Genomic DNA, 24591 nt, shown 5'->3' with positions numbered 1-24591 from the left:
TACAGGGATCAATGTTGATACCTGGAAGTGCAAAACAAGTATAAGCTCAGGCAACGATGCAATAACAAACAGTACCCTACAATAAGTACTAGAGTTTCATTTGGTATCTGTTCATAGGAACTCTCAATATGTTGCCTAAATAGGTATTAGTGCAATTGAGGGTGGCCACCGTTAGGTTGAAAAAAACAAACAAATATATAATAGAAATAGCAGAAATTTGTACTAGAACAATATGGACAGTATCCTCTGTCAAATAAGGTAGTATTATGGCAAGGACATGTGTGGCTGCCAATAGAAGAAGGTTGCTGATGAATCCTGAATTGTAAAGAGCTATGCTTTCTGCTCACTTTAAGTCAAATGCTATAAAACTGATAGAATAGCACTTCACAGTACAGATAATAACCCAGTACAGTGAAAGGAACCCAAGAGCTTCTTACTGCAAAGAGCAATTTATTTTGTAAATGGCTGAGTCAGTCATCCAGACTCAAAATAACTGAGCATTCTTTTCACTTTCTCAAGACAAAACTAAAAGGCAGAAAACTCACAGACAAGCAGGAACTACAGGGGACTGCAGTAAACGCCTAGCAAAGAATCTCAAGGGAGTAAACCCAACATTTGGTGATGTCTGTGGGTTCCAGACTTCAGACAGCCATTGTTTGCAAATGATTTGCATCCATGTAGTGAAAGTTATCCTTATATTTATAGTTGTTAATGTGTCCAATTGCTTTTGAGCTTGTGAAAGAGTAGGGACTATATAATTCCTAAATAGCTATTGCAATGTTTTGTTAAAACCCATTGAACTAAAGCAGGAATTCTACACTTCAGTTACATCTTAATTATTTCATGTCACATTCATGTCACCATGTACACATGGTGGTGTACGGAGGCAAAGTTATGAAAATTGTTACTGTCCAAATTCTTAAGGACCTGACTATGTGAGTATACACTTTGTAGTGAGCTGGCAAGGACAGACTGTTGGGGGGGAGCAGTGGGCATGCAGGCCCACTTTTGAGTCAATTCTTGTTATTAGCAGGTCTGTGTAACAAGGACCTCATGTGGAGAGCAAGACGTGCAAATGCTGTGCACTTAATCACAAGTTCTGTGTCAGTGCACTTATTCACTTAACAGCAATTATCACTGCTGGGAAGTGCTTTATGATCAAGGTTCATAAGAGTTTTGTCTGTGAGTGACTTGTGAGCATCTCTTTAGAACTTTGCTGATGAAAGATGATGTATTTGAAAGATATTGAGGATGTTATTTGGCTCAGCTGAGATTGGTAGGATCTCTGACGCAAAGATGACACATCCATGTGACCTTATCAAAGTTTTTCCCTACTGAGATATCCACCACAACACACCCTGACTTTCATTCCAACACACACAAATAGAGCTTGCTCTAATGCACAAATGCACACACTTACCCCCACCTCAACCAAAAACACCCAGCATGCATACCGTGACCACCCTTCTGCTTTCGTTCTCTTGCGTGTTCACATTCTCGACCAATAACACCTATCATGCCTCAAACACCCACCTATATCGGACTTGTATATAACCTATCTGTTGCTGCTAGCCATCCATTTCAGTCAGTTATCAGCTGGCTAGGTGAGGATTCAGTTCTATGATGTACAACAGGATGTGTTCTCACTTGCAGATAGTGATGCTGGCTCTGTTCATGCTTGTGTTGGGGAGTAGCATCAGTGCAGCACCAAGAGATGGAGAAACACTGGACTCGCTGCTCCAGAAGGAAGCAGACATCAAAGGGAATGAGGTGAGAAATGTTTTGTTTAATTTAGTGGGGTTTTTCATGCATTTGTTTGTTGCATGAAAAAGGGAAATGCACTCAATGCATTATTTTTAACCAGTAAAACTTTGATAATAAAACAATTACATTTTTATATCTTTGGGAAGGGGGAAAAGTGTTAGAATTGTTATTTGCTCAAGTCCTGATCATTTTTACATCCATTTAAGACTTGTTGCAATAATACAGAATTTAGTTGGCACATTAGCTCACAATACATGAAGAAGCTGGACCATGGTATACACTTGGGACAGATAACTTAACAGTGTCCAAAGATGCTCTAGAATAATTAATTATCTTGTGTTGAGACTCACGTCTCATTAAAAAAAATCCCATTATTTTCTTCCTTAGGACATTTCCCGCACTGTTCTGCTAAAGCTCCTTTCCGAACTGGCGGTTCCCCGCGAGAACGATGTACTTTCCGTCGACGACGGACTGAATTTGCGAAATGAAGTGGTCCGCCAGCTTCCCTTATCTCAGCGACAACGGAAAGCCGGATGCCGGAACTTGTTTTGGAAGACGTTCACCTCGTGTTAGCTGCACTGTAGCACTGCGTATTAGCGTTTATCGTGCAGCAGTTATTTCTTTCTAGCACGAGTTATATAGGACGTTTATCTTTTATTCCCTAGTTTATATTTGGAATCCAATTTCTGTAAATGATGTGAGTCTGCCCTAAATTACTAAATATGTACTTTGAATAAATATAACATGTTGGTACTACTATCCCCAGACTAATCTATTTTATATTTAAAAGTAAAGCTGTGATTAAATTTCAAACATGCAGCTCATTTTGGAAAATGTTACAAATGAATGAAAATATTACTAAGACTATCAATTAGAATATTTTCTATAAAACTCTACAGGCACAATGGTATCTTTTTATGCACTTTTTCTATATAAAGTTATTTCTGGAATAAGCAAAAAAACAAACAAACCCACAACCAAACAAAAAAACCCCCAAACAAAAACAAACCAACAAACAAACCAACAAACAAACAAAAAAGCTACAAAAGTGTATGAACTTAGGCTTACCCTAAAATTATCATAGAAAAGCACAAACAACCTCGTGTACACCAACCGATCATTGGGCTACTATGCGCCAATTTATAATTTATCAGTCGCAAGAAACAAAATATCAAGTTCCAAAGCAATAAGAATGGTTGTAAATATCAGTTAGTGGAGATAAAACTGGAGGATCATTATTACACAGTGGCATAAGAAAAAAGTAGGCTACAAACATCCAGAGTGTCTCAACACCCGAGCGAGTTATTGAATTCTCAGTAACAAATTAACCCAAAAGTGTAGGCAGAACAGGGAAATAATCAGGGAAAAATTCTTTCAAAACCAATAAATAAAAAAAACCAAAACCTTCATTTCCCCCAAAAATGTGGTTTTTAGTTTAACACGAACAGTGCATACTAGTACTAGTCTCATCACTCCTCACTCTGCAGGCTCATAAAAGAAATCTCATTTGCAATGTTAAGGTGGTAGTCCTATAGATTACTTACATGTATAGACCTATAGGTTGTTTAGGACATATTTAATTACATGAATCATACCTAATAGTAAAACAGCACAACAAAAAACATTTCAATTAACAAACTTAGCCCAAAAAGTCAAACTGGGGGAATAGAGACAATCAAAGTGAATGATGAAAAAGACCCTTCCGTATACTGAATAAAAACAGAAAAATAAAGAGATCCTATTACCAACCTACAATATATTTGTTAAAGAGTGAAATAGACAGCATCAAACTGAAGAAAATTCCATAACAATTCCAAACATTCAAAAATTTTCTGGACATAAATAGTTATTCATACAACGCAGAAATCAAAGCGGGCTGTCATTTTTATAATGGACTACTCTAATTATGCACCCACTTTTTCAGAGGGTCCGAAATGCAAGTTCAAATGGCTGGGCTCTAGGCCAACTACCTCTCCATCTGTCCATTTACTACACTAAAATCTTAACCTTTCCCTCACTAATACTACAAGTCTTTCCATGATTATATCCATTTCCTCATAACACGTTACATTCCACACAATCATCATATGTAACACATATGTTCCTTCATTTAGCTGTGTTAGAACATGGAATGATCTTAAGATGATCCAAGATGGTTAAGGTTAGGACCAGAAGTTAATCTCACGTACACAAGGAACATGACCAAGAAAAGGTCCATGTCTGTTCAGCACAGTGATCATAAAGAGAAAATGCTGGCATTATACATCTAAATCATCATCATGCTTCAAGGTTAAGTCTTAGGTATGTAAAAACAGTAGTGATATCTGTTGAGGATAACAGCCAATCTAAGTTTTACAATCATTATGATTCACAAATATGTTGAACATTTCCTTCTGAAGCCAACAGGGTAAGTTTGACACAGGGGTTTATAAGTAACAGGCACTCTGCAGAGAGCAATGAACCGGACAACTTTTTTTTTTTTTTTACTTAGGTGTTTTACTAAGTGAACCCTGCTGTTTCTAGAACAGTGAATGAACTCTGAATCTGACCAAAGATCTGACTTGGAGGATGTGCAGAATAAAGTAAAAGATATTATGCAGAACATTTAAGCTCCTTATTTCAATGATTCCTACTGAGTGATTTAAAGTTTTGATTATTCAAGACAATCAATAAAGGTCTGTAATACAAATTATGAGCAGTAGCGAGTCTTTGCTATAATGTACAAACATACCCTGATGAAGCCCTAACCCTGTTTAGAGAACGTGAGCAACACAAACAAGCACCCATGCATGTGTGTATACACTCACAAATGTATATTCACAACCAGGCCACTTAAAATTTAATTCATGTCCACTGTAACTCCATCTATTTTGTTAAAGAGAAGAATACTATTTGACCATTTAAAATGGTCCATGTAAAAGACTTCAATCTTATTCATGGCTCTTTTTAATTATAAACCCTGAGTATGAGAAATTCAGCTGTCCTTTACATGATTTGTATTCTATAATTAAGAGGACACACAGGGTAGTTTGACAATTGTAGAGCATTTCCATGAATAACCCTTATAACCAGACACACACACACACACACACACACACACACACACACACACACACACACAAAAAGGGGGGGGGGGGGGTGAAACATGACAGAAGGAAACTGTTAGCAGTCAGTGGAGATTTTGGCAGAGAGGTCTTGGATTCGCCGGGCACTGCAGGTCTTGCACAGAATATGGCCATCCAGAGGGTAGCAGCCCCTACCCTCTCCCTCAGATGAGAGGAGTAATCCACACTCCTGAAACAAAACCAGAGACACACCAATAGAAAAGCTAATGTCTAACTCATCTAGCTTGTTAGCTTTATTCAGACATGCTCAAAATAGCAAGTAAAGAACCACAGATCTCATTAATTACTTGAATATCAGTTTAGTTGTGCTTACCTCACAAACGTAACAGTTGACATGGAAACTGCGATCCAGAGCCACAATTCTCACAGTCTCCTCCTGGCCAGGCTCTGGCATGATGGGCTGGGCACATACAGAGCAGCGCGGGGCAAATTTCCTGATCAGAAAGGAAGTATGTAAGTGTTTAGAATTGTTTAACACCTTGTCACACCTTACAGAAAAAAAAACTCGGCAGATGAAAAACTCATCCTTAATGTAAACAGGTATCCAATATACAGTAACTTGCATCACAATTCCCCTAAAAAAGTTTCCATTAAAATATTGCTCATTGGGTCTACCCACACGAGTAAAAAGAATGTGTTCTTCATATCCTAACAAATATTATTTATTGCTCATGTATTACTGTGTTTTATTCAAAGCTCCAGTTTAGAAAAAGTTTTCATTATTTATGCATGGAGAATACAACTGCTCAGCTTCATCTGGGTCACAGAATCCTAAATCTTCAGAGCCACAGCAGTTACCTGTGGAAGTCCTCGATGCAGTGGATCTGGGAGGTGGCATCCACTGTGAAGGGCACCCCGTCCAGGCAGCAGCCACATACCACGCAGCTGAAGCAGCGTGGGTGGTAGGCCTTCCCCATCGCCCGCAGGATGCGGTCCAGGATGGGACTTGAGCACTTCGAACAGCGCTCCAGTGTGCTCTGCAGCCAGATGTGAAGGAATGAGAAAAGTCACCAAGACAGTTGCCAATGAGACTGAATTCTTGGGTGATTCATACAGGAGATGAGTTCATGGTTTTGAATTCATTCTAATACAATCAAGAAATTACATTTACTATAAATCTTTTTTTTTTTTTTTTTTAAATAAGTTATTAAAAGTGCCCAAGGGGAATGAAGAGAAAGCAAGTTACTGAAGATGGAAAAATTAATAGCAAAGGCAAAAATGAATAGAAAACACATGGTTGAGCAAACATTTGTTGTATCTAGAACGAAGAAAGTAAATACAAATTAAAATGTTTATTGGTCAAAATCAGTTAATTGATCAGTTTATTGGATTTTGATAAAAAAATTAAAATCAGTTTATTGGTCACATGCACATTCATAGAAGGTACAGTGCAATGAAATGAAGGTACGGCTATGTCATGTAAAATAAAATGTAAATAGAAGCTGGATATCATAAAGCAAATAAAACAATAAAGAAGGACCAGAAATGAAGTCAGCCTTGAGACTCACAATGTAACAGCTCTCACAGTAGCTCTTTTTCTCCAGTGCATAGAAAGGCTGGCCTCTGAGTCGGGCATGGCATGTGATGCAGGTAAAACACTCCACGTGGAATACTTGCTCCATCGCAATACAGCCACTACCATCACCTACTACATTATCCCCACACCTCGCACAGCGGCCTGATGGGGTCAGGGGTGAGTAGTTACAAGAGAGAGAGATGAATGAGAACCTTTATTGATTTTAGATTTATTGGACATAAGTGTTACATGCTACCCTCTAGGTTTTGTGACTGAAGCAGCATGCAATTTTTTAAGGGTGTGAAAGAGATACCAAAATATTCCTCCGCTGGTGGATGATTCATGTCATACACCAGCTTCTTAGTGAGTCGATCCAACTCTTCTTCTGGTCTTGACACTGGCCCCTGGTGGTACAACATACCAAATGCAGCAATGAGCATGCAAATTTAACACACAAGATTCTGACTGTACTGCAAACAATACCCAAGATCAAAACAACTTTAAACTAGGATATGTGCAACCTCTGATATAACTGCTATCTTTTGTGTAAAATAAATGGACAAAACATCTGTGAAAATCTCACCTTACTAGGTTGGTATGTTGTCCCGTGTTCTTGACCTTTTTTTCCAGGCAGTCCCTGAATCCTGCTTGGTGCCTGAACTCCACCTGAAGTGCCTTTATACACTGCTGGATCACCATGGGCCTCCTGCGCTGGAGGTGGGGGTGGTGGGTACCACTCCTGTCCCTGCCCTGGAACTTCTGGGTAATGTGGGTGATCTTGCTGGGCAGGGCGGGTGGCATGCTGGCGGGGCGGGGGTGGGGTATAGGCCTGCTCCGCCCGTCGCCCACTCTGGGAGTAGGTGACAGGCTGGGCAGTTTTGACCTGCACACTGAAGCGCGGCCCGGTAGGTGTGGAGGCAGTGGTGTAGGAGGCAGGCACTGGCTGAGGGTACGGTTTGTAGGCAGAGGAGGAGGGGGGCGCATAGGTGTAATCTGTCTGGGGAGTGGAGGTGTAATGCGGGGAAGGATGGTACTGACTCTGGGGATGAGGGGGGTAGCCCATAGTGGGCCTGGACTGAGATGGCGCCCCTGTCTGGCTAGAGGGTTTGTAGCGTTCACTGGTGAGGTGCTTGTTGTAAGGCACATTATCATACAGCTGTGGAGGAGACAGTTCACATGAACACAAGAATGAGCACTGGAGAATCCTCAGGAGTATTTCAAAGTTTGAGTATAATAAATTCATTCATATACCTTAGCTTCTTAGAACCTAAAATATGACATGAATATATGAAAATACAATTTCCACAATACAGTAATTCATAACAATGACCATATAATTCCAATGTAAGTGATGAGTGTAACTATTTATTCACACTAATTCACACACAGCACATCTGTTCTAAGAAACTCCTGTATATTTTAAAAATGTTGCTCTCCCGAATCAAAAATACTGACTATAAAGCAGCATGTACGTTTTCAAGGCCAACTTTCAAACATGGAAGGCATAAGAGAGGATCTACTGCACCTGTGCGCTTGAGTTTGAAGGGTGACTGTCTAGGTCAGCCAGCATGCAGGTCAGTGAGTCTATCTCTGCATCAATACTGGAGAGGTGTTTATCAGAGCCACGAGCCTGACAATAACATGGATGCAGGCAGTCAACACAGCATACGCGTCAAACTAAATTGCTAGCTGGCAAGAACCTGACCTCAGCAGGATACGAATAAGTAACGGCTTTCCTGCAACAATAAATGCTTGATCACCTCTATTGTTTCTTTGTTTTATACCATTAGAACTTGAATGTATATATGGGAACATGCAAAGGTTTTGTACCAAATTTCTTCATGGTTCTTTATTAATATAAATTTAAACTAATATTAGTATTAAGTAGTGACTTTCTATACCCAGAAAAAAATTATTATCTGGCATGGCTTCCTAGTCATGTGTCTTTGAAGAAATGACTTGCTAAAAGAAAGGGGGGGAAAAAAAAGAAAAAAAAAGACAAATCTGTTTGCTGATTTTTCCCTGCACAAACTCCACCACATTGTTTCTGACCAGGTTAAGCAAGACTATTCCCAGTAAGTCAATGACATTCTTCCTAAAATGTTACATCAACGCATTTCTCTATACACTGAGGAAGATTCTGACTTACATGGTGATCGTAGCTGGACATGTGTGGGTTCCAAGAGAGGTGCTCCTCTTTGGGCCCATGTCCTGGGGGATAATAGTGCTCTCCTGATTTGGGGGAGAGAGGGTGATAGGGGGATGGGCCAGAATGGTCATCCTGGAGCTGGTGATGCATGCTTCCACCTAAATAACCACACACATGCACACACAAGCATGACCAAAAATGGACTCATTTTATCAGCATGCACTTGCGACACTGGACACCACTATTTTATCAGCCAAAAAAAACCAAAAACCCATGTTCCTCTTTAGATGACCCTCTGTTCAAGCTGTCATCAGATTATTCATAAACGTTTGTACAAAATGTAAACCATAAACATCTCTGTGGAATATAATGGTAGATGATTTGCATTATTGATTTGTATTTCACAGAAACCCATCCCCAACATGTTCTAAAATGGCAACAATCATCTCTGTTGGGGACAAAGGACCGGACACACCCACCAAAACATCAAGAAACACTTGATTCCTTACTCATTTGAGCAATGTCTAAATCACTCATTTGTAAAAAAAAATGTGTCAGAATACTCCAGTGAAAATGATGAATGTCTTTTAACATAAGTGTAAAAAAGTGACATTTTATGAGGTAACAACTCAGAACACACTTAATCTTGAATAGTTTCCATGGTTAACATCAGTCACCAATATATGATCCCGGAAGCAAGATGTAGACAGCTATCACTGTTACTCTTGTTCATATTATTGTGCGTTTAGCAACTGCCACTGACAAGTCTGTAGATGTTTGGAGATTTAGACTGGGCATTTTTGTGTTCTGTGCCTAAAAAGCACTCTCACCTGGCGGTGCAGTGGCTATGTACCTTGCAGGTACACTGTTTCCACCTGTTGCTCCATTTTGATCATATACACCATATTTGGGCCTCTGGTCTGGTGGACCTTTTTTGGGTGGTCTGTAGAAGGCAGCCCCAGTGTGTGACATCTGCGCTGCAGGTCTCTCTGGGCTACCCAGAGTCCTAGGAGGCAGCCATGTAGGGCCGGACATAATGGGCTTCCACTAGCAAAGCAAAGCATGTTTTATGTTTTCTTGGATCAGAGGATGAAAATTGGCATATTTTTCTACGGCATTTTAAATTGATCTATATGCAAATAAAGTCTTCAATATAATAGTGAAAAATAAACTTTGGTTCATGTAAACTGCAGAAGGTCTGGATAAACAACTGGTTGCCATACTGAAATAATTTTATCTGTGTTCATGAGCTTGTCTTTTAAGTGGCTATGATTTGAGAAATATGGAGAAACCATGGGCAACATGATTAACTGACTACAATCAGCAGACAGAAGATAGACCTGATGCTTTGTGTAATCCCTCACAAATCAACCAACTTCATTACTAAGATGTATGCAAGTGGTTACCATGGGAAACTAGGGTCCATTTTGGGTTTCCCATGGCAACTTATGGTTGCTACAACAACAGGCTCTAAGTGTTTTTTTTTTTGTTTTTTTTTTAAAGCAGGAAACGGTAACCATTTCCAACCATAAGGGGGAACTTCCAAGGGTCCTCGAGCAAAACAGTCTCTCTCACACACAATTCCCAGAGGTATATAGTTCCTGCAGATCTCTATTGGCACAATAGCCATTGTCTTAAATATTTAGACCTGACCCTTTGTGTACAAACTTCTCCACGAGAATAATATAGGAAATGTGTAATTATCGTTTTCTGTAGATCCATCTGGAGAATCACAATGCACACCTCACAACGGTCAGTCAAGCACAAAATATTGGATGTTTTTTCAGTTACAAAACTGACTTCAAATAAAATGGTTATTGGAAAAAGTGGCCTAGCTTGCAAAATAAAAGGACCAGCTAATGAGATCTCCACATTCAACATGCGTGACGATATGTTTAATCAGTATTCTGAGACTACTGAAACACACAAACGAATACGAACAGTCAACATTCACTGCATAGGACTAGCGAAGGAACGTCTAAATTTGCGTGACAGTGCCGACTTGGTTTGTGTGTGAACCCGTTGGGTCGAATACTCCAACCCGAGGATTATTGGGCCGAAATACAGAAACTCCAGTGATGAGTCTTCTGCTTAGTGGATTCCAAAAGAAGAGAGCAGGTTATTAGTACAAATAAAATCGAAATATGTAGCAAGGACAGGAACTCTTCGCGGTAGTGTAGAGTCTATTGCTTTAGTCTTACCGATTGGTGATGGGACCGCTATAGCCCGCTGTTTGCAAGTCAGTTTCTTTAGCATACAGCAAAGAGAACTATTAAATCTTTCGCATCAAAGCGATTGAGACCGCTAGCTACACCCTGTGAGAACATAGTCGATTGTGCAGGAGAAATCAGGAACAATACAACTGTCGATTTCCGTACCTCTTCAAAATGCTGTCTAATCCACCACGTCTACAGCTGGACCGATTCGACTCTCATCTGCGAAATGAAATACAGTTTAGGTTTGGCTGTTGAAACTAAGATACGATATATTCCCGCTGAATGCGATTATCTTGGTTAGCTAGCTACAAATCTGGGCGCTGGACAAACATGTCAGTCTGCAGTCCAGGTTTCATTCCACACTTTTAGCTGTGCCCAACCAATGGCGTGCATAAGATTTATAGGATTTAAATGCGAACAATGAAATAAACTAGCGAACTAACTTTCTTGCTGAACCACAATAATAACGGTAGTTACGGTTACAGTCAGTTTGAGTGAATGATCATGCTAACTGTATATATAACTTGCGACAACAGATAACTGCAACTAGCACACTTCTTCACACCAGTCTCACGTTTATGTACAAACGACCGCAGAATTCGCCCTCGTTATTTAGCCATGTCTCCTGTTTGCTTACGGCTCTGTAAAATAAACTTTTAGACTAAGTACTTTCTATTTCAGCATCGGTTTTATTCCAGCAACCTACTTTTCCGTGGATCCTACGTATGACATAGGCCCGTGGGATGCGTTCCAAACGTGTGACGTAAGATCGTTTTTGCGCGTGGAGGTGCAGGACGCTCGAGCTATGTTGGGCAACCAGAGTCCCATATTGGAATGACAAATGGCTCGTATCCTAATTCACAGGAGAGATAATAATACAAACCTAGGCGAGACGGCTAGTCACCATTTGTACTATGCACAGAGGTACACTAAACTGTAAATGCATTACATGCATTAAAGGCCTAAATACACTAACGCAACAGAATTTTTATATCATTGTCTCAGAGAAAAACGTAATGCACAGCAATCTCGAGGGGATGGGAGAGTGTGAGAAAGATAAAAGCAACTAATACAAACAGTATCCTTTTCTATCTTAAAAATTATTTTTGTATTCGATATCTAAGCACATTTGAGAATTAAAACGAGTGTGGCGTCTCCATGCTCGACTTCCTCGAGCCTTCGGAAAGCAAATTACTCTGGACACAATATGAAGTCGCATTTTAGTCGGGTCCTGTTAGAGTCATGTGGCCAGACCCTCTTGAAATACAAGAGCGACCCACATTTCCATACTCTACAGCGTCAGAATTTTTTCAAGCTACTTTGATCTAAATGGCACTTGGGCAGTACACTCTCGGTTGCCAGCTGAGGGCCACATGTCTGCCAAAAGTGAAACGCATCAGCTTTGTAATGCACTGTTCATATTAGTATTCAGAATATTTGGGCCACGTTTGGCTCAGATGCGGTTTTCCATCCTGTGCCCTATCTCTGTGGTTTATATTTGTTTTGGGACATAAAGACGACTTGTGGTCCATGTGCAGTTTACCAGTGTCTACAGCAAAATTACTCTGAGCATTTTATTATTATTATTATTATTATTATTATTATTATTTGTTATTTGATAGCCTGATGAAGTTTTCTAATTTAACAATTTGAAAAGTAGCTCATAGTGGAGCTGATAAATGTAAATGGAGAATTAGAGGTACGCTGGACTAAAAATGTTGGAGCACTTTTGAGTGGCTGCTACTTGTCCATGCCAATACTGGGTCACACGAATATGCTTCAACAATAACCACGGACTTGAAAGAGCTTAACTGAAGTTCATCATCAAAATAAATCTATTCACATTATCACCAGTGGACTTACTCGATAATACAACTCCAGAATTGATTCCTGATTCCTGATTGATTCCTGGGCAAGTTTGTAGCAACTTGGGTTGCTACAAAATTATTATTATTATTATTATTATTATTATTAATTAGAAATAATTATTAATGTTTTAAATGTGTTAGTGGATCATGGCCCTAACTCTTCACTTAACTATTTAAAGACCAATGAACTCACATTCAACCAGAAAAAAAAAAAAAATCAATATCCTATAGTTGTCATCACATCATTTTCTTAAACACTGCCCTATAATTGTGTGACTGTTGATTGCAGTGTGAATAGGGTATTGTTGTTAGCAGGGATTTTTCTTCAGATCCATTTTTGATAAAAAGCTATTTAATGTGGCATTACCTTCTAATAATAACACTTCATTGGTTATGAAAGAAGTAAAGCTGATCTAAAATTTTAACATTTAGCAGAAAATTTAGAGAACGTTCTAAAACAGATGTGATTTTATTATGGTATTTGTAATGTGTAATACTAACCACATCTGCCTCCCTTCCTTTACATCTCTCACAAGATTTAGAAATGTGGTGCTTTTGGTTGATTCATGGGTTTCCTCATGTTTTTTCACTTTCCAAGATGTTTTTACCTGTCTGAGAGAGTGGTGAAGCAATGAAATGTCTATTGCTCATGTGAAAAACAGACACACACACAAAATGCTGAAATATCTCCCTTTATCTCTGCTCCCCATATCTCTCCTCCTTTTCAGTATTTCTCTTTATTGTTTTCATTGTGTTTTTTTTTCTCCACATTTCTACCTCCTGCCACCTTCCTAAAGAGAACAAACAATCCCCCCTCACCCAGTCTTCCACCGGATAGCCCCAGTATATGTCCTTATATGTCCAAAACACTCAGCTCCGACAGGAAGAAGCAGTTTATCACGACCACAGTTATTGTTTCAACAGCTGCAATAGAATAATTTTGCAGTGATATTATAAGGGGGATTTAAAATAGTTGAAAAATAATAACTTTGTTTATTTTTGCAGTTTTTTATTTGCCTTTTAAAACTCTTTTTGCATTTGGTTGTTAAGAACATCAGCCTGGTATGTTTTTTTTGGTATGTAAACAAGCAAAATACAGAAAATTAATAATGAGAAAAGTATTTTACTAGACCATGCATAAAAATCCATCAAACAGCCAGAACATAGCTGCATTCGCATTACTTTTTTTTGTGCCATTCTTTGGAATTTGGGTTATTATATGCTGACTGCACACCAAATAACAATTTTCTCAGTCTTAATTAAGCCTTAACTAGAGTTTATTAAAAGTACATTTAGTCTAGGATTTCATTTAATCTAAATTTATGGTGGATAATAATTAAGAAAATAACTAAACAAAAACCCCTCACAACTAAATAACTGACATGCCTACTTGATTAAGTTGTAAAGTAAGCTCTTAAAGTGAGAGTGTATATACCTTTATAAGATCTTCATAAGCTGGTATAGAACTGCAATTGAGGTACCATATCTATCTATCTGTCTATCTGTCTATCTATCTATCTATCTATCTATCTATCTATCTATCTATCTATCTATCTATGTGTGTGTGTGTGTGTGTGTGTGTGTGTGTATGTGTGTGTGTGTGTGTGTTCATAAGCTGTTATAGAGTTGCAGTTGGGTAATGTAGAGTAAATAGCTTCACCCCACCCAGGGCGTGCTGCAGGACGCCAGACGAGGCACCACCACTATGGATAAAAGTGGTGCTGCTGCCAGTCCGACGGACTGTACGGTTTCCGTTAATTGGTGAACCTCCTTCAGTAATGTTGTCACTTTTCCTAGGCCGCCCCCTCTCTTCCGTTACTCGCACAATGCCTGGAAGTTGCCTAGACCCACATCTCCTTCTGTTTTTTTCTTCTGCTTCTGTTGTTTTCTTTGTTTTCTGTTTTTTTCCCCTCTCTCCCGCTTGCACCGAAGACACAATTGAGTCACAGGCCCCCATGAAAACAAATAAGAGCACAACGATACACACACACACTTGACACCCCAGTCCAAAAGATACTTCCGACTCACATTAGCATAGTGAGTGTGTATTTAGATACAAGTTAGTACTAGATCGCACCTTAGCATCACAAGAAGTGAATACATTTCAAGACTGGCATGCAGACTGCTGAGGTTTTCATATAGAAAGATACTGTACTTACCAATAAAGATGTATCTAGTTCCATTCACAGGGTTCCTCCAACATTGACGGCGGTGGCGTGTCTTCCAAAAAAGGGCATCTTCCTAAAAATCTACTAAATTGCCCCTCCCCCAACCCAAAACCTAAAGACACAATTTCCACAACACTCCAAATCTTAGTCCAACACTTGCGACTCTCTAAGTCACAAACCCCTCCTGCCCATGTAGTATTCTATATAACTATTATTGATTTCTAATGATTGTGAAGTGCTTGCCTTCAGATGTTGACACCTATGATGGTATACAGGGCATTTGGAGCAAAGAGCCAAGCAGGACATATAGTATTATTTACAGAGTAAGAGTTCTGGGAAAATCCAGTTAGCACTGATCCTGTTGTCATAGTCTGACCAGTGATAAATGTGGAGGATTACAGTCTGCAATCATATACCTGTAAAAGTCCCAATAAGTTAGTTTTACCTAATAAAGTGCCCAATGAGTATATGTACAATTTAGGAGTTTGTAATGAAATAGTTGATGAGTGTACATTCTCAGTAGTAAGTGTGATAATGCAGGTGATTGGCTACTGTCTGATCCCTTAAAATTATTTCCATATACAAAACACTTTCCATATACAAATAGCTGATATCTCATAACCCTATGAGGAAACCTCAACCCTATCAACACCTTAATAAAACTGAGTCTGTGTGTTTGTGTCAGAACCTCTCCATGAACTGTGCTGAAGATGAGGTAACTTCCCATTTGTTTTCATCTTACTGGAGACCTGAGTGGGCCTCACATCCCTAGTCTCATTCTCCTCTTAGCCTTATTGACGGATGTCCTGTGGAGGTGTTCTGTGCCTGGCTCTGTGTATGTGTGTGTGTGTGTTGCACAGGAAGCATCATGGAGATATGGGGGGGGGGGGGGGGGGGGGGGGCTGAGAGGGTGTTCCATGGTTCCTGCACATCTGTGTGCTGCATTTCTCTAGGTGCTATGAGGTTGTTTTTCAGTTGTGAGAGTAGGGGATCACCCTGTATAAATTTTTTTCACTCTCCCATTTCCTTCCTCACACACTTAACAAGGGCCATGAAACACATACACACAAACACACACACACACACACACACACACACACACACACACACACACACACACACACACACACACACTGTGGCAAGTCTTGTGGAAGGTGTGTGGAGGGTTTGTGATCTTGCTTCACCTGCTGACCTTGATGCATTAACAGTGGATTTTCTCATCTGAGATCAGGACCCAGATCTGCAAAGAGCATACTTATCTAGCATGCTGGGCCAGCCCATGTCCATGTCATATTGAATGAGATATGAAAGACCCACATTAATCTTGAATCAGCATCCCTACCCTATATGGTTTTCTTAGTAAGGTTTTCATATAAGTGATGTGTTCACGATTATTGTTTATGCCATATTACTGTATTATAGTGAACATATTACTGTGAAAAGTATCAGAAGCACCTCTAAAATAGTACTGATTACTGTTCCTTGAATGAATCCATATATCTGTAATAATATTGGGAGTGAATTGCAGCATGTAAGGAGGTTTAGGCTTAGAGTGTTAATTCTCTTTGTTTTTCAAAAACCTCCGCTTGGGCCATTTCCTGTGTCCTGGAGAGAGTCAGACAGCATCGCAGAGCTTTGCTTTGGTTAGATGAGCTCCTGGACAGTGTTATTGGACCTTCTGACCCTCTGACAATGCATTTATGCCCACGCACATGCACAAAGACATGCACTCACACACACACCTAAACATAACCCAAATCTTTCTGCATAAACCCACCCACACACACAAACAAACAAAGACTTTATACAGGCTACACACGCCTCACATCAAAAACTCCTATTTCCTGTGATCACTTTACATTGGAGGCAGGTTAAAAACAAAAAACCCTAATACACAACTATAAATATCTGAGGCACGTTGGGGCCTGGAGACTTTTCCGGCACCGCTTCCAGTGCGCGCGTGGGCCACCCGGGGAAGAGGGAAATGAGGATCCGGAAAGATATTACCCTTTTGTACGGATCTGAGGCCAGTGATGCATATTTGGTCAGGGCAAAGGTTAGGATTTGGGGAAAGGGGAAACTGTTTCTAGGTCAGTATTAAAAGGACTATATCTACAACACAGGAAATGAGCAGCCCTGGCTGCATGGAACTTCCTGCATAACATTATAAATGGTCTCCTCCCTCTGGCTGTGTTGGTCACTTGTAAAAAGCATTATCTGAGAAGAGAGCACAGAACTGGGAGTGTGGTGGGTCTGAGAACACTAGAGAGGGGTCACAAAGACACGGTGGTGTGTGTTCTCGTCCCTGCTGGTCGGGGTGAGTTGATGCTGTATATTTTAATTCTTTGAAATAATCTTTTTCTTGAATTCTTGGATTTATTTAGATCAGACTTTACTCATGCTTTGAATTGGAAAAGCACTTTTCACTGTAAGAGAAATGCTGACTTTTGCTGAGAAATGTTTGGACTGAAAATGGGAACAAAAAGATAAGATTATATAAAGTTGAAGTAAGAGTTTTTTAAGCTTTATTGTTGTGGTGTTGCTACAGGCAATTCAGTTATTCATGCTTTTTAAATGAATGGATAAATGACTGTGCCGGTGTTGAATGCTATTCTAGCCTTCAGTCTTGGTGGTTTTTATGGTCTACTTGGCTGTTTCCTATGAAAACCATGAGGGTCTCAACATTGAAACAGATTATATTTAAAGGAATCCATTGATTTTTCAAATTTATCGGAGTTTTGCATTTATTCTGTATTTATGTGGAACAGTATATACTCACTTTATTTTGCTTTAAATAGTCAAGTGACTGTGATATGAACACAGACTCAATAAGACATGATGCTTGAAAATTGACTTCTCTGAATTACGTCCATTATACCGACAATTTCAGGTACGAGTAGGGAGCTGGTCTCCCCAAGCAGATCCATCTAGAACTTTCTCTTCTAACCATTTCTAATATATCCAGGTAAGCAGTCTTTTTGTTTTGCACAAATGTACAAAACTACACCATCAGTGCTATTTAGATTTAAATATGTCTCATTAATCTTCCTTCAACAGACATTAAGCACCATGCAGATGGTGGAAGGATATCGGGTCACCTCTAGGCGCGACGTTGTTGGCCAGGTGATGGAGGCGCAGGGATATGTGAAGGAGTTCACACGCCACTCTAGCGACGTCCTGCTCAATTTAAATGAGTTACGGCATCGTGACATCCTGACTGATGCCACGCTGCTGGTGGGCAGTGTCCAGCTGCGCGCCCACTGTGCGGTTCTCATTGCCTGCAGGTCAGTCTACAGGCATGGACAGGACGTGTGGACATTCGCCTTCTCCCACCCTGCCTCCCACCCCACACCCCCTTCCTCCTTCCTCTGCCGCTGATCCTGTTTTCAGCAGAACATCTCATTGTTCAAAAGATGGTTATGTCATCCTCTTGTCTCCTGAGGCCCTTCATGTGCCCTACACTCCTTCCTCTCCCCCTTTTGGCCCCTTTTCTTTTATCCATTCGCCAAGCTGCAAAGTTGCAAGCATTTTGATGTAGTTTTCTTTCTTCACAATGGAAGAATGCACTTTTCAGTTTGGTCTTTCCTTCTAATCATTTTCTGATACATGTCACCAAGGCCTCGACCCCTTGTGAACAGTTCAGTGTGTTTGTTTATATTTTAAGTCCATGTTAGATTCTTCTGTCCATTTTATGTCTTTTTGTTTCCCTGTGTCATACCACCACTTTTTTCCTCCATGTAATCCTAAAGTGTTTATTTTTGTTCTATTTGATGTGCCAGCTTAACAAGAATCTCTCTTTTTCTCCCTTTCTATCTCTCTGTCACACCTCAGTGGCTTCTTCTATTCTCTGTTCTTGCGCCACACAACCGGTGCTATTAGCGAGCGAGGGGTTTCCCTGTCCCTGCCGGAGGGATTGGATGCGGGCAGTGTGTCACTGCTGCTGGACTTCATGTACACCTCCCGCCTTCCTCTCACCCCTCGCACGGTGCACGGAGTGCTTGCTGCCGCCACCTACCTGCAGATGGAACATGTTGCAGACACCTGTCGAGCATTCTTACAAAACGGGTGAGAGACAGAGTGAAGAACACAGTGGTTAAAAAAAAACAAAAAACCCCACATGAATGTGTTTAGAATTCTGCAATGTACATCACGCTCTGCTTGCTGCAGGCTGTGTGAATCTGACTGTCATGTGCTTTACAGTGAAAGGGTTTGTGTGAACCCTCCCCTGGTGGAGCTGGCCTCCAGTAGCAGAAGCCCCCATGTAAGCTTCACAGTGCCACCTGGTGGTAGGCCTCCCCCTGCCCAAGTCTGCTCCTCCTCACCATCCAGGCCTGCTGTGGAGGTCGAGGAGCCCAGCCCTGCCAGAGCCAGGTGAGAGAGAGGGAACAGGAGGTGGGAAAGGAGGTGGGATAAAAAAGATATAGCATCGAAAGAAATTGAAGAGCACTCTTTAGGAACAGACTCGAAGAGGTAAAAGTGCTGAACCATGTAAACGATTTTATTAATGTCCTGTAGTTAAAATAATTGTACATTTTTACAAGAGGACCTTTCATAATTATAGTAACATAAAACACAAAGTAATTAATATACTGTACATGTAAACACATGCTCTTGGTGTCTTTGCAGGGTTCCAGAAGAGAGCTTGGTCTCACTGGAGCCTGGGACTTGCCTGATTCCTATTCCCAGGCCAAAGAGCCTAAAAGTGGAGAAGCCAGAATCTTCATCCCTGTCCCATTGCACACCATCTCCAGAGAGCCCCTCCCAGTCCAGCGGGCAACCCAACTCACCAGCTGAGTCCAGCAGCTGTAGCCTTTCCCCTAAGATGAAGGTGTGTTGCCCTTGTGAGTGGGTGTGAACATGCACTGTGAGAACATTTTTTATTGATTGTGTACTTCTCATAGGAATGGGTGTTAATCCATATAATGTTTCACAAATAATCACATAAAATATATGTAACTTTTTTTTTGCATTACTTTCAGCTGTCTGTAGAATGTCTGTTTTTGTATTTCAGAATATAAAGACTGATAATTTACATATCTTTTGATATGAAATCTTATGATTATTATGTCTTTACAGCCTCGATCGGAATCCAAATTTACTCCTGATCCTAAGGCCTGTAACTGGAAGAAATACAAATATATTGTCCTCAACCCTCTCTGTGCCACACCCATTAAAGAGGAGGGACCAGAGGAGGAGCACAAAACATTTGGCAACTCGCCCTCTAGCAGTGATAGCACAGATACCACACCCAAACGACCCAAGGAGGAATGGTCAAGCACTGGACATGGGCTTAATGATGTGTATGTTGCATTTACTTTATAGCATACACAATGCTACAAATGCGATAACTCTTTTTTATTACATGTAAAGTCATAGTTCTATATAGAATTTTCAATGATTTCTAAGTAATCATCATATGTTGGCTGAATGGCGTTAGAGCCTATGTTTAGGCCTACAACTTTAAATTTAGTTTAGTGACACTTTTTTTTTTTCTGCAGGAAAGGCCTGTCCCCAGTTCATGACACACCTTGGTCACACATGCCTTTTACTTCCCACCCTGGACTCATACCACAAACAGCAGACACTTACAGAGGACCACTGACTGCAGTGATCAGAAACACCACAGGTCAGCACAGCCTTTAATTCTCTCTTTCTCACAAAAGATGAATTAGAACTACAAGGACTGCTAACTACATGAGGAGCTTCATTCTCATTTCAGTCTCATCATGGATTAATTCATAACTTCTTTGCATTAATAGAAAATGTGTAAAAGAAAACAAACAAAACGAACAAAACAAAATAGCACTGATTGTAATCTGTCTTTTTCTACAGGTTTTTGCTCTTTATATAAGAGCTCCTGTCCTGTTGTTCTAGAGGCAGCCAAACAGAATGCTCATGCATTTGAGAAGCTTCCAGTCAAGCTCGAGAACCACTCCCCTGTGATCTGTTACTCTGGAAACCAAGGAAGCACAAAACCTGCCTGCACAGGTAAAGCAATTATTCCTCTGACATGCTCAGGGTGAAATATTATATAAATGTCATCATAATGTCATTTGAAACCTTATGTCTAATCACATTGTACACTTCATGCACAAATGTTCATATATTTTTATACATATTGATTTAATTTTAGTAAAGATTATTGATCTCTCTCTTCCTCTCTCAAGGAGATAAGCCATACCGCTGTAATGTGTGTGGGGCACAGTTTAACCGCCCAGCCAATCTGAAGACGCATTCCCGCATCCACTCAGGGGAGAAGCCCTATCGCTGTGATACCTGTGGAGCTCGGTTTGTCCAGGTACTGTACAAAAATAATGTGCCACAGCACACCAAAACATCATTACATTTTTTGTGGTTTAACTCATAATACAATGTTATACTGTTGTGTAATGCTGTAGTGCAGTGAATAAGAGCCCTGAAGTAGACACACTATGCCAGAGAGATATGCAAAGAGACTGTCCAAAGAGATTCAGTAAAAATCTGTGTAGGCTTTCACTACCCGTTTGCTCACAGCTGTGTGTGATTTTGGCAGGTTGCTCACCTACGTGCTCATGTTCTCATTCACACCGGGGAGAAGCCGTACCCATGCCACACCTGCGGGACACGTTTCCGTCACCTGCAGACACTGAAGAGCCACCTGCGCATTCACACAGGGGAGAAACCATACAGTGTGAGTAACATACACCAACACATACACACTTACACACACACACACACACACACACACACACATACACACACAAACACACATTAATCTATGTTTGTAAATGTTCCTCTTTCCTCCTCCTTGCTGTGGCAGTGTGAGAAATGTGACCTGCGTTTCCGTCATAAGAGCCAGCTGAGGCTGCATCTGAGGCAGAAGCACGGCGCCGTCACCAACACCAAGATCCGCTACAAGGTTCTGGCTGACCCCTACCAGACCAGGCCAGCCATTCTGCAGGCCTGCTGAGCAACTCTACAGACCTATTTCACACAGTTCCTTGTTCAAAAACTTTAGCAATGTTTTAGAATTTATTATGGTATTGGAATAGATTTTGGGAACAAAGATGCACAAGAAGGTAAAGGCAGGATAAGTATAATTAAGAATTGTGGTTTTATGGTTGTTTAATATAAAAAGGTGGAGCGCTGCATTCCTGGAAAGCACACACATATATATATCAAAGCCTACAATAACCTTCCAGGAATGCCGCACTCCTGCACTAGACGTGCTGAATACTATTTTGGCTACTCATTTTTTCTATTTCCTTATTTATTTGACTTGCCAAGTGTTCTCTTTCACTCAGTAGCATCACATGTAGATAAAAGGTATGAGCAGACACTGATTTCAGATAGGCAGCAGCATGTCTCAGACAGAGGGAACATCCTATAATAAAGTTCTGCTGCTGATCGCCAAGGACTCAAACAATAAATGGCAAGGTACCTACAGCTCTCAGAGTAGAAGAACTGGGAGAAGCATTTCAATTCCTTACAAAGTAATAATACAGAGGAAAGAAAGGTAGATGGTATGCGGGGAGATGTGTTAGGAGTTCAAATGGAAAACAAGGAAATATGAGTCAAGGAAATGATTTAGCATGAAGAGCAAGACATTTTTCGGGAAAGATGTGAAATCTGCAGTGATAGTCAATGGAAGGTAAAGGAAGAGTGTTATGAATTAATGTGTAGGTTGTTTTAAAAGGAATATAAGGGCAGGTGTATAGTTAAGGAATGTTAAATTGTTTAATTCTTCCAATGTGGTCGGACTAGGGGCCATACAAGTAGGAATGGCTATGAATTAAATGTATTATTTAATAGATGTTAATTCCCAAGTGTACCATTTTTTTTGTCTGATCTTCCTTTCTTTTTGAGTAAGAGAACAGCCTAGAACAGTCATTTGCTTGCTTATATGCCAGTAGGTCAGTGGATGTCATGTTCTCATTCTTAGTGTGTGTGAACATGGCAGTCTCATCATGTTATCTTTTAGTTAGTTATGCACTAACACATTTTTCGCTCTACTAATTTTATAAGGCCTGGAGCCTATTTATTTTAAATAAATAACCTTACTAATTATGAATTAGATGTATTAGAGGATTAACTTCTCAAAGGATCCAAAATTTTGTATTAGTGATATTTTTGATTAAGGGAAACGTATATTTTGTCAATGGTATGTGATAGTCTAGGAGTCCAAGCAGGCCAAGGACTCAAACAAGCCAGGCAAGGTAAATATAAAAGTTAATGGTAAGGATGAAGATATTCTTGACATTGTCAAATGTAATGCTCTTTTGCTGGACAAAGACAAGACCTATTTTATATAAATTAAAGTTAAATTAATTTCTTTTAATTGGAGATACAGTGTCTGTGGTCATTGTCTGTTGCCTCTCTTTTTTTCCCCTCACATTTTCAGCATATACTCTTATCCAGAGGGACTTATATATGTTGCTCACTGGGAATTGAAGTGTTGCTAGAAATCAGGCTACCAGGTGAGCTACAATAGGACCTCTGAAGGGCAAAAATCTAAAAAAGACTAATCACTGATGACACATTGTCCAATGTAAGAAAAACAAGGTTGGCTTTAAGACACACTTCATGCAAAACATCAGACACTATGTTGAAGTTTTAAGTCTTCATGTCCGAGGCCCGAGAACACTTGGTGCCTCTCTCTTATGCCTCCCTTCCTCTGGTTAGCTCTCCTACAAAGCAGAATGACTCACTAAAAGGTGTTTAATTTTTCTGTGGGTGGCTAGTGAGAGAGATGCAGGGCACCTATTTCCACTCTCGATCTACAGCAGGGCACATACACTGTCATTTGTGTGTGTCTCACGGTCCAAGCAGCCTATTAATGCTGATATATGTGTTAGACTGTTCACCCAAAACTTTAATCAAACTACCGAGAGTGAAGCAGCTATTCTCTGGACAGTTTTTTAAAAATGGACTTTTGTGCATGCAGTGCTGGTCTGTGAGAGAGTCCTGTAACCATGGCAGTATTATAGTTGAATGCTACTGGCTTTTTTGACATTTTGTCTGCCTGAAGGGCAGATGTCACATCTGCTGAGCTCACTGTCTTTGTTTGAATACCAAACAAATAATGCATTAATGAGTCTCCTTCACACAACCTTATGGCCCAGAACTGTGTGGTACACTGAGCCAAGGAGAAGTGGTGACCACTGCTTGATACAGCCTAATATATATTGGACAAAACAAAAATCTATCTTGACTGGAAATACCAGCCAGACTAGATTATGTCCTCTGGAAGTCATTGGGTCATTTTTGTGGTACTTGGTACTGTGTAAATCCAGTAGCAAGTATTTTACAAAACAAAAACTTATGTAAACAAATGTCAATGATAAAATATTATTTTGAATATATTCTTTTTAATGCTGAACTATTCCTAAATAAACTTCAGGTAGACAGGAAGCGGTTTATACACTGTCACAGTAGAAGAGGTAAGTAAATGAACGAATGGATTAATGAACAGGCCTACTGGTGGAGATTTCTTTTGATCAATAATTTATGTCCTCATAAACTCTAACTAAATGGCTTCCAATAGCCCACCTAGTCCCCTGCTCGCGTTTAATCCCACCAGAGCCGTAATTAGTTTATCCTATACTCGGAAAGGTCTGTATTATGCAACTAAAATATTTTGTCCGAGTAAGACTTGTTATTGCTCCCGATTTACACATTAACAGCAGTTACTGCATTCGCGAAGTGAAACAACTATGAGCACTTTCACACATTCCAATGAGCTGCGCAAAATGTAATTCTTAATTTCAGCGCCCGTAACAAGTAAGAATATTCCGACAGTCATCTTG

General features: G+C 40.1%; 3 protein-coding genes across 5 annotated transcripts; 2 read left to right on the top strand and 1 right to left on the bottom strand.

Moving 5' to 3' along the window:
* Positions 1–1545: 1545 nt before the first annotated feature.
* On the top strand, positions 1546–4272 carry sst5 (somatostatin 5). The gene is made up of 2 exons (XM_027031342.2): positions 1546–1770; positions 2152–4272. Exons 1-2 carry the CDS (start codon positions 1621–1623, stop codon positions 2335–2337), a joined length of 336 nt encoding a protein of 111 aa, XP_026887143.1. The 5' UTR covers positions 1546–1620; the 3' UTR covers positions 2338–4272.
* trip6 (thyroid hormone receptor interactor 6) lies at positions 2880–11570 on the bottom strand. Of its 3 annotated transcripts, none has more exons than XM_027031339.2 (11): positions 11477–11570; positions 10933–10989; positions 9385–9601; positions 8555–8712; positions 7931–8035; positions 6989–7561; positions 6719–6809; positions 6398–6567; positions 5688–5866; positions 5203–5323; positions 2880–5058 (listed from the first exon to the last, which is right to left on the bottom strand). In XM_027031339.2, exons 3-11 carry the CDS (start codon positions 9587–9589, stop codon positions 4927–4929), a joined length of 1734 nt encoding a protein of 577 aa, XP_026887140.2. In that variant the 5' UTR covers positions 9590–9601; positions 10933–10989; positions 11477–11570; the 3' UTR covers positions 2880–4926. The 3 variants fall into 3 exon arrangements, with proteins under 3 accessions (XP_026887140.2, XP_026887141.2, XP_026887142.2); XM_027031340.2 differs by lacking the exon at positions 11477–11570 and adding an exon at positions 11345–11448; XM_027031341.2 differs by lacking the exon at positions 9385–9601.
* A 5447-nt stretch (positions 11571–17017) lies between these two features.
* On the top strand, positions 17018–23128 carry bcl6b (BCL6B transcription repressor). The gene is made up of 12 exons (XM_027031347.2): positions 17018–17123; positions 17697–17771; positions 17864–18090; positions 18638–18871; positions 19007–19177; positions 19433–19634; positions 19883–20106; positions 20305–20432; positions 20639–20794; positions 20974–21104; positions 21339–21476; positions 21606–23128. Exons 3-12 carry the CDS (start codon positions 17876–17878, stop codon positions 21753–21755), a joined length of 1749 nt encoding a protein of 582 aa, XP_026887148.2. The 5' UTR covers positions 17018–17123; positions 17697–17771; positions 17864–17875; the 3' UTR covers positions 21756–23128.
* Positions 23129–24591: the final 1463 nt, after the last annotated feature.

The sequence above is a fragment of the Electrophorus electricus genome, chromosome 19 (assembly GCF_013358815.1).
Source record: "Electrophorus electricus isolate fEleEle1 chromosome 19, fEleEle1.pri, whole genome shotgun sequence".
Lineage (NCBI taxonomy): Eukaryota > Metazoa > Chordata > Actinopteri > Gymnotiformes > Gymnotidae > Electrophorus > Electrophorus electricus.
This window is presented reverse-complemented; position numbering and strand designations above follow the sequence as displayed.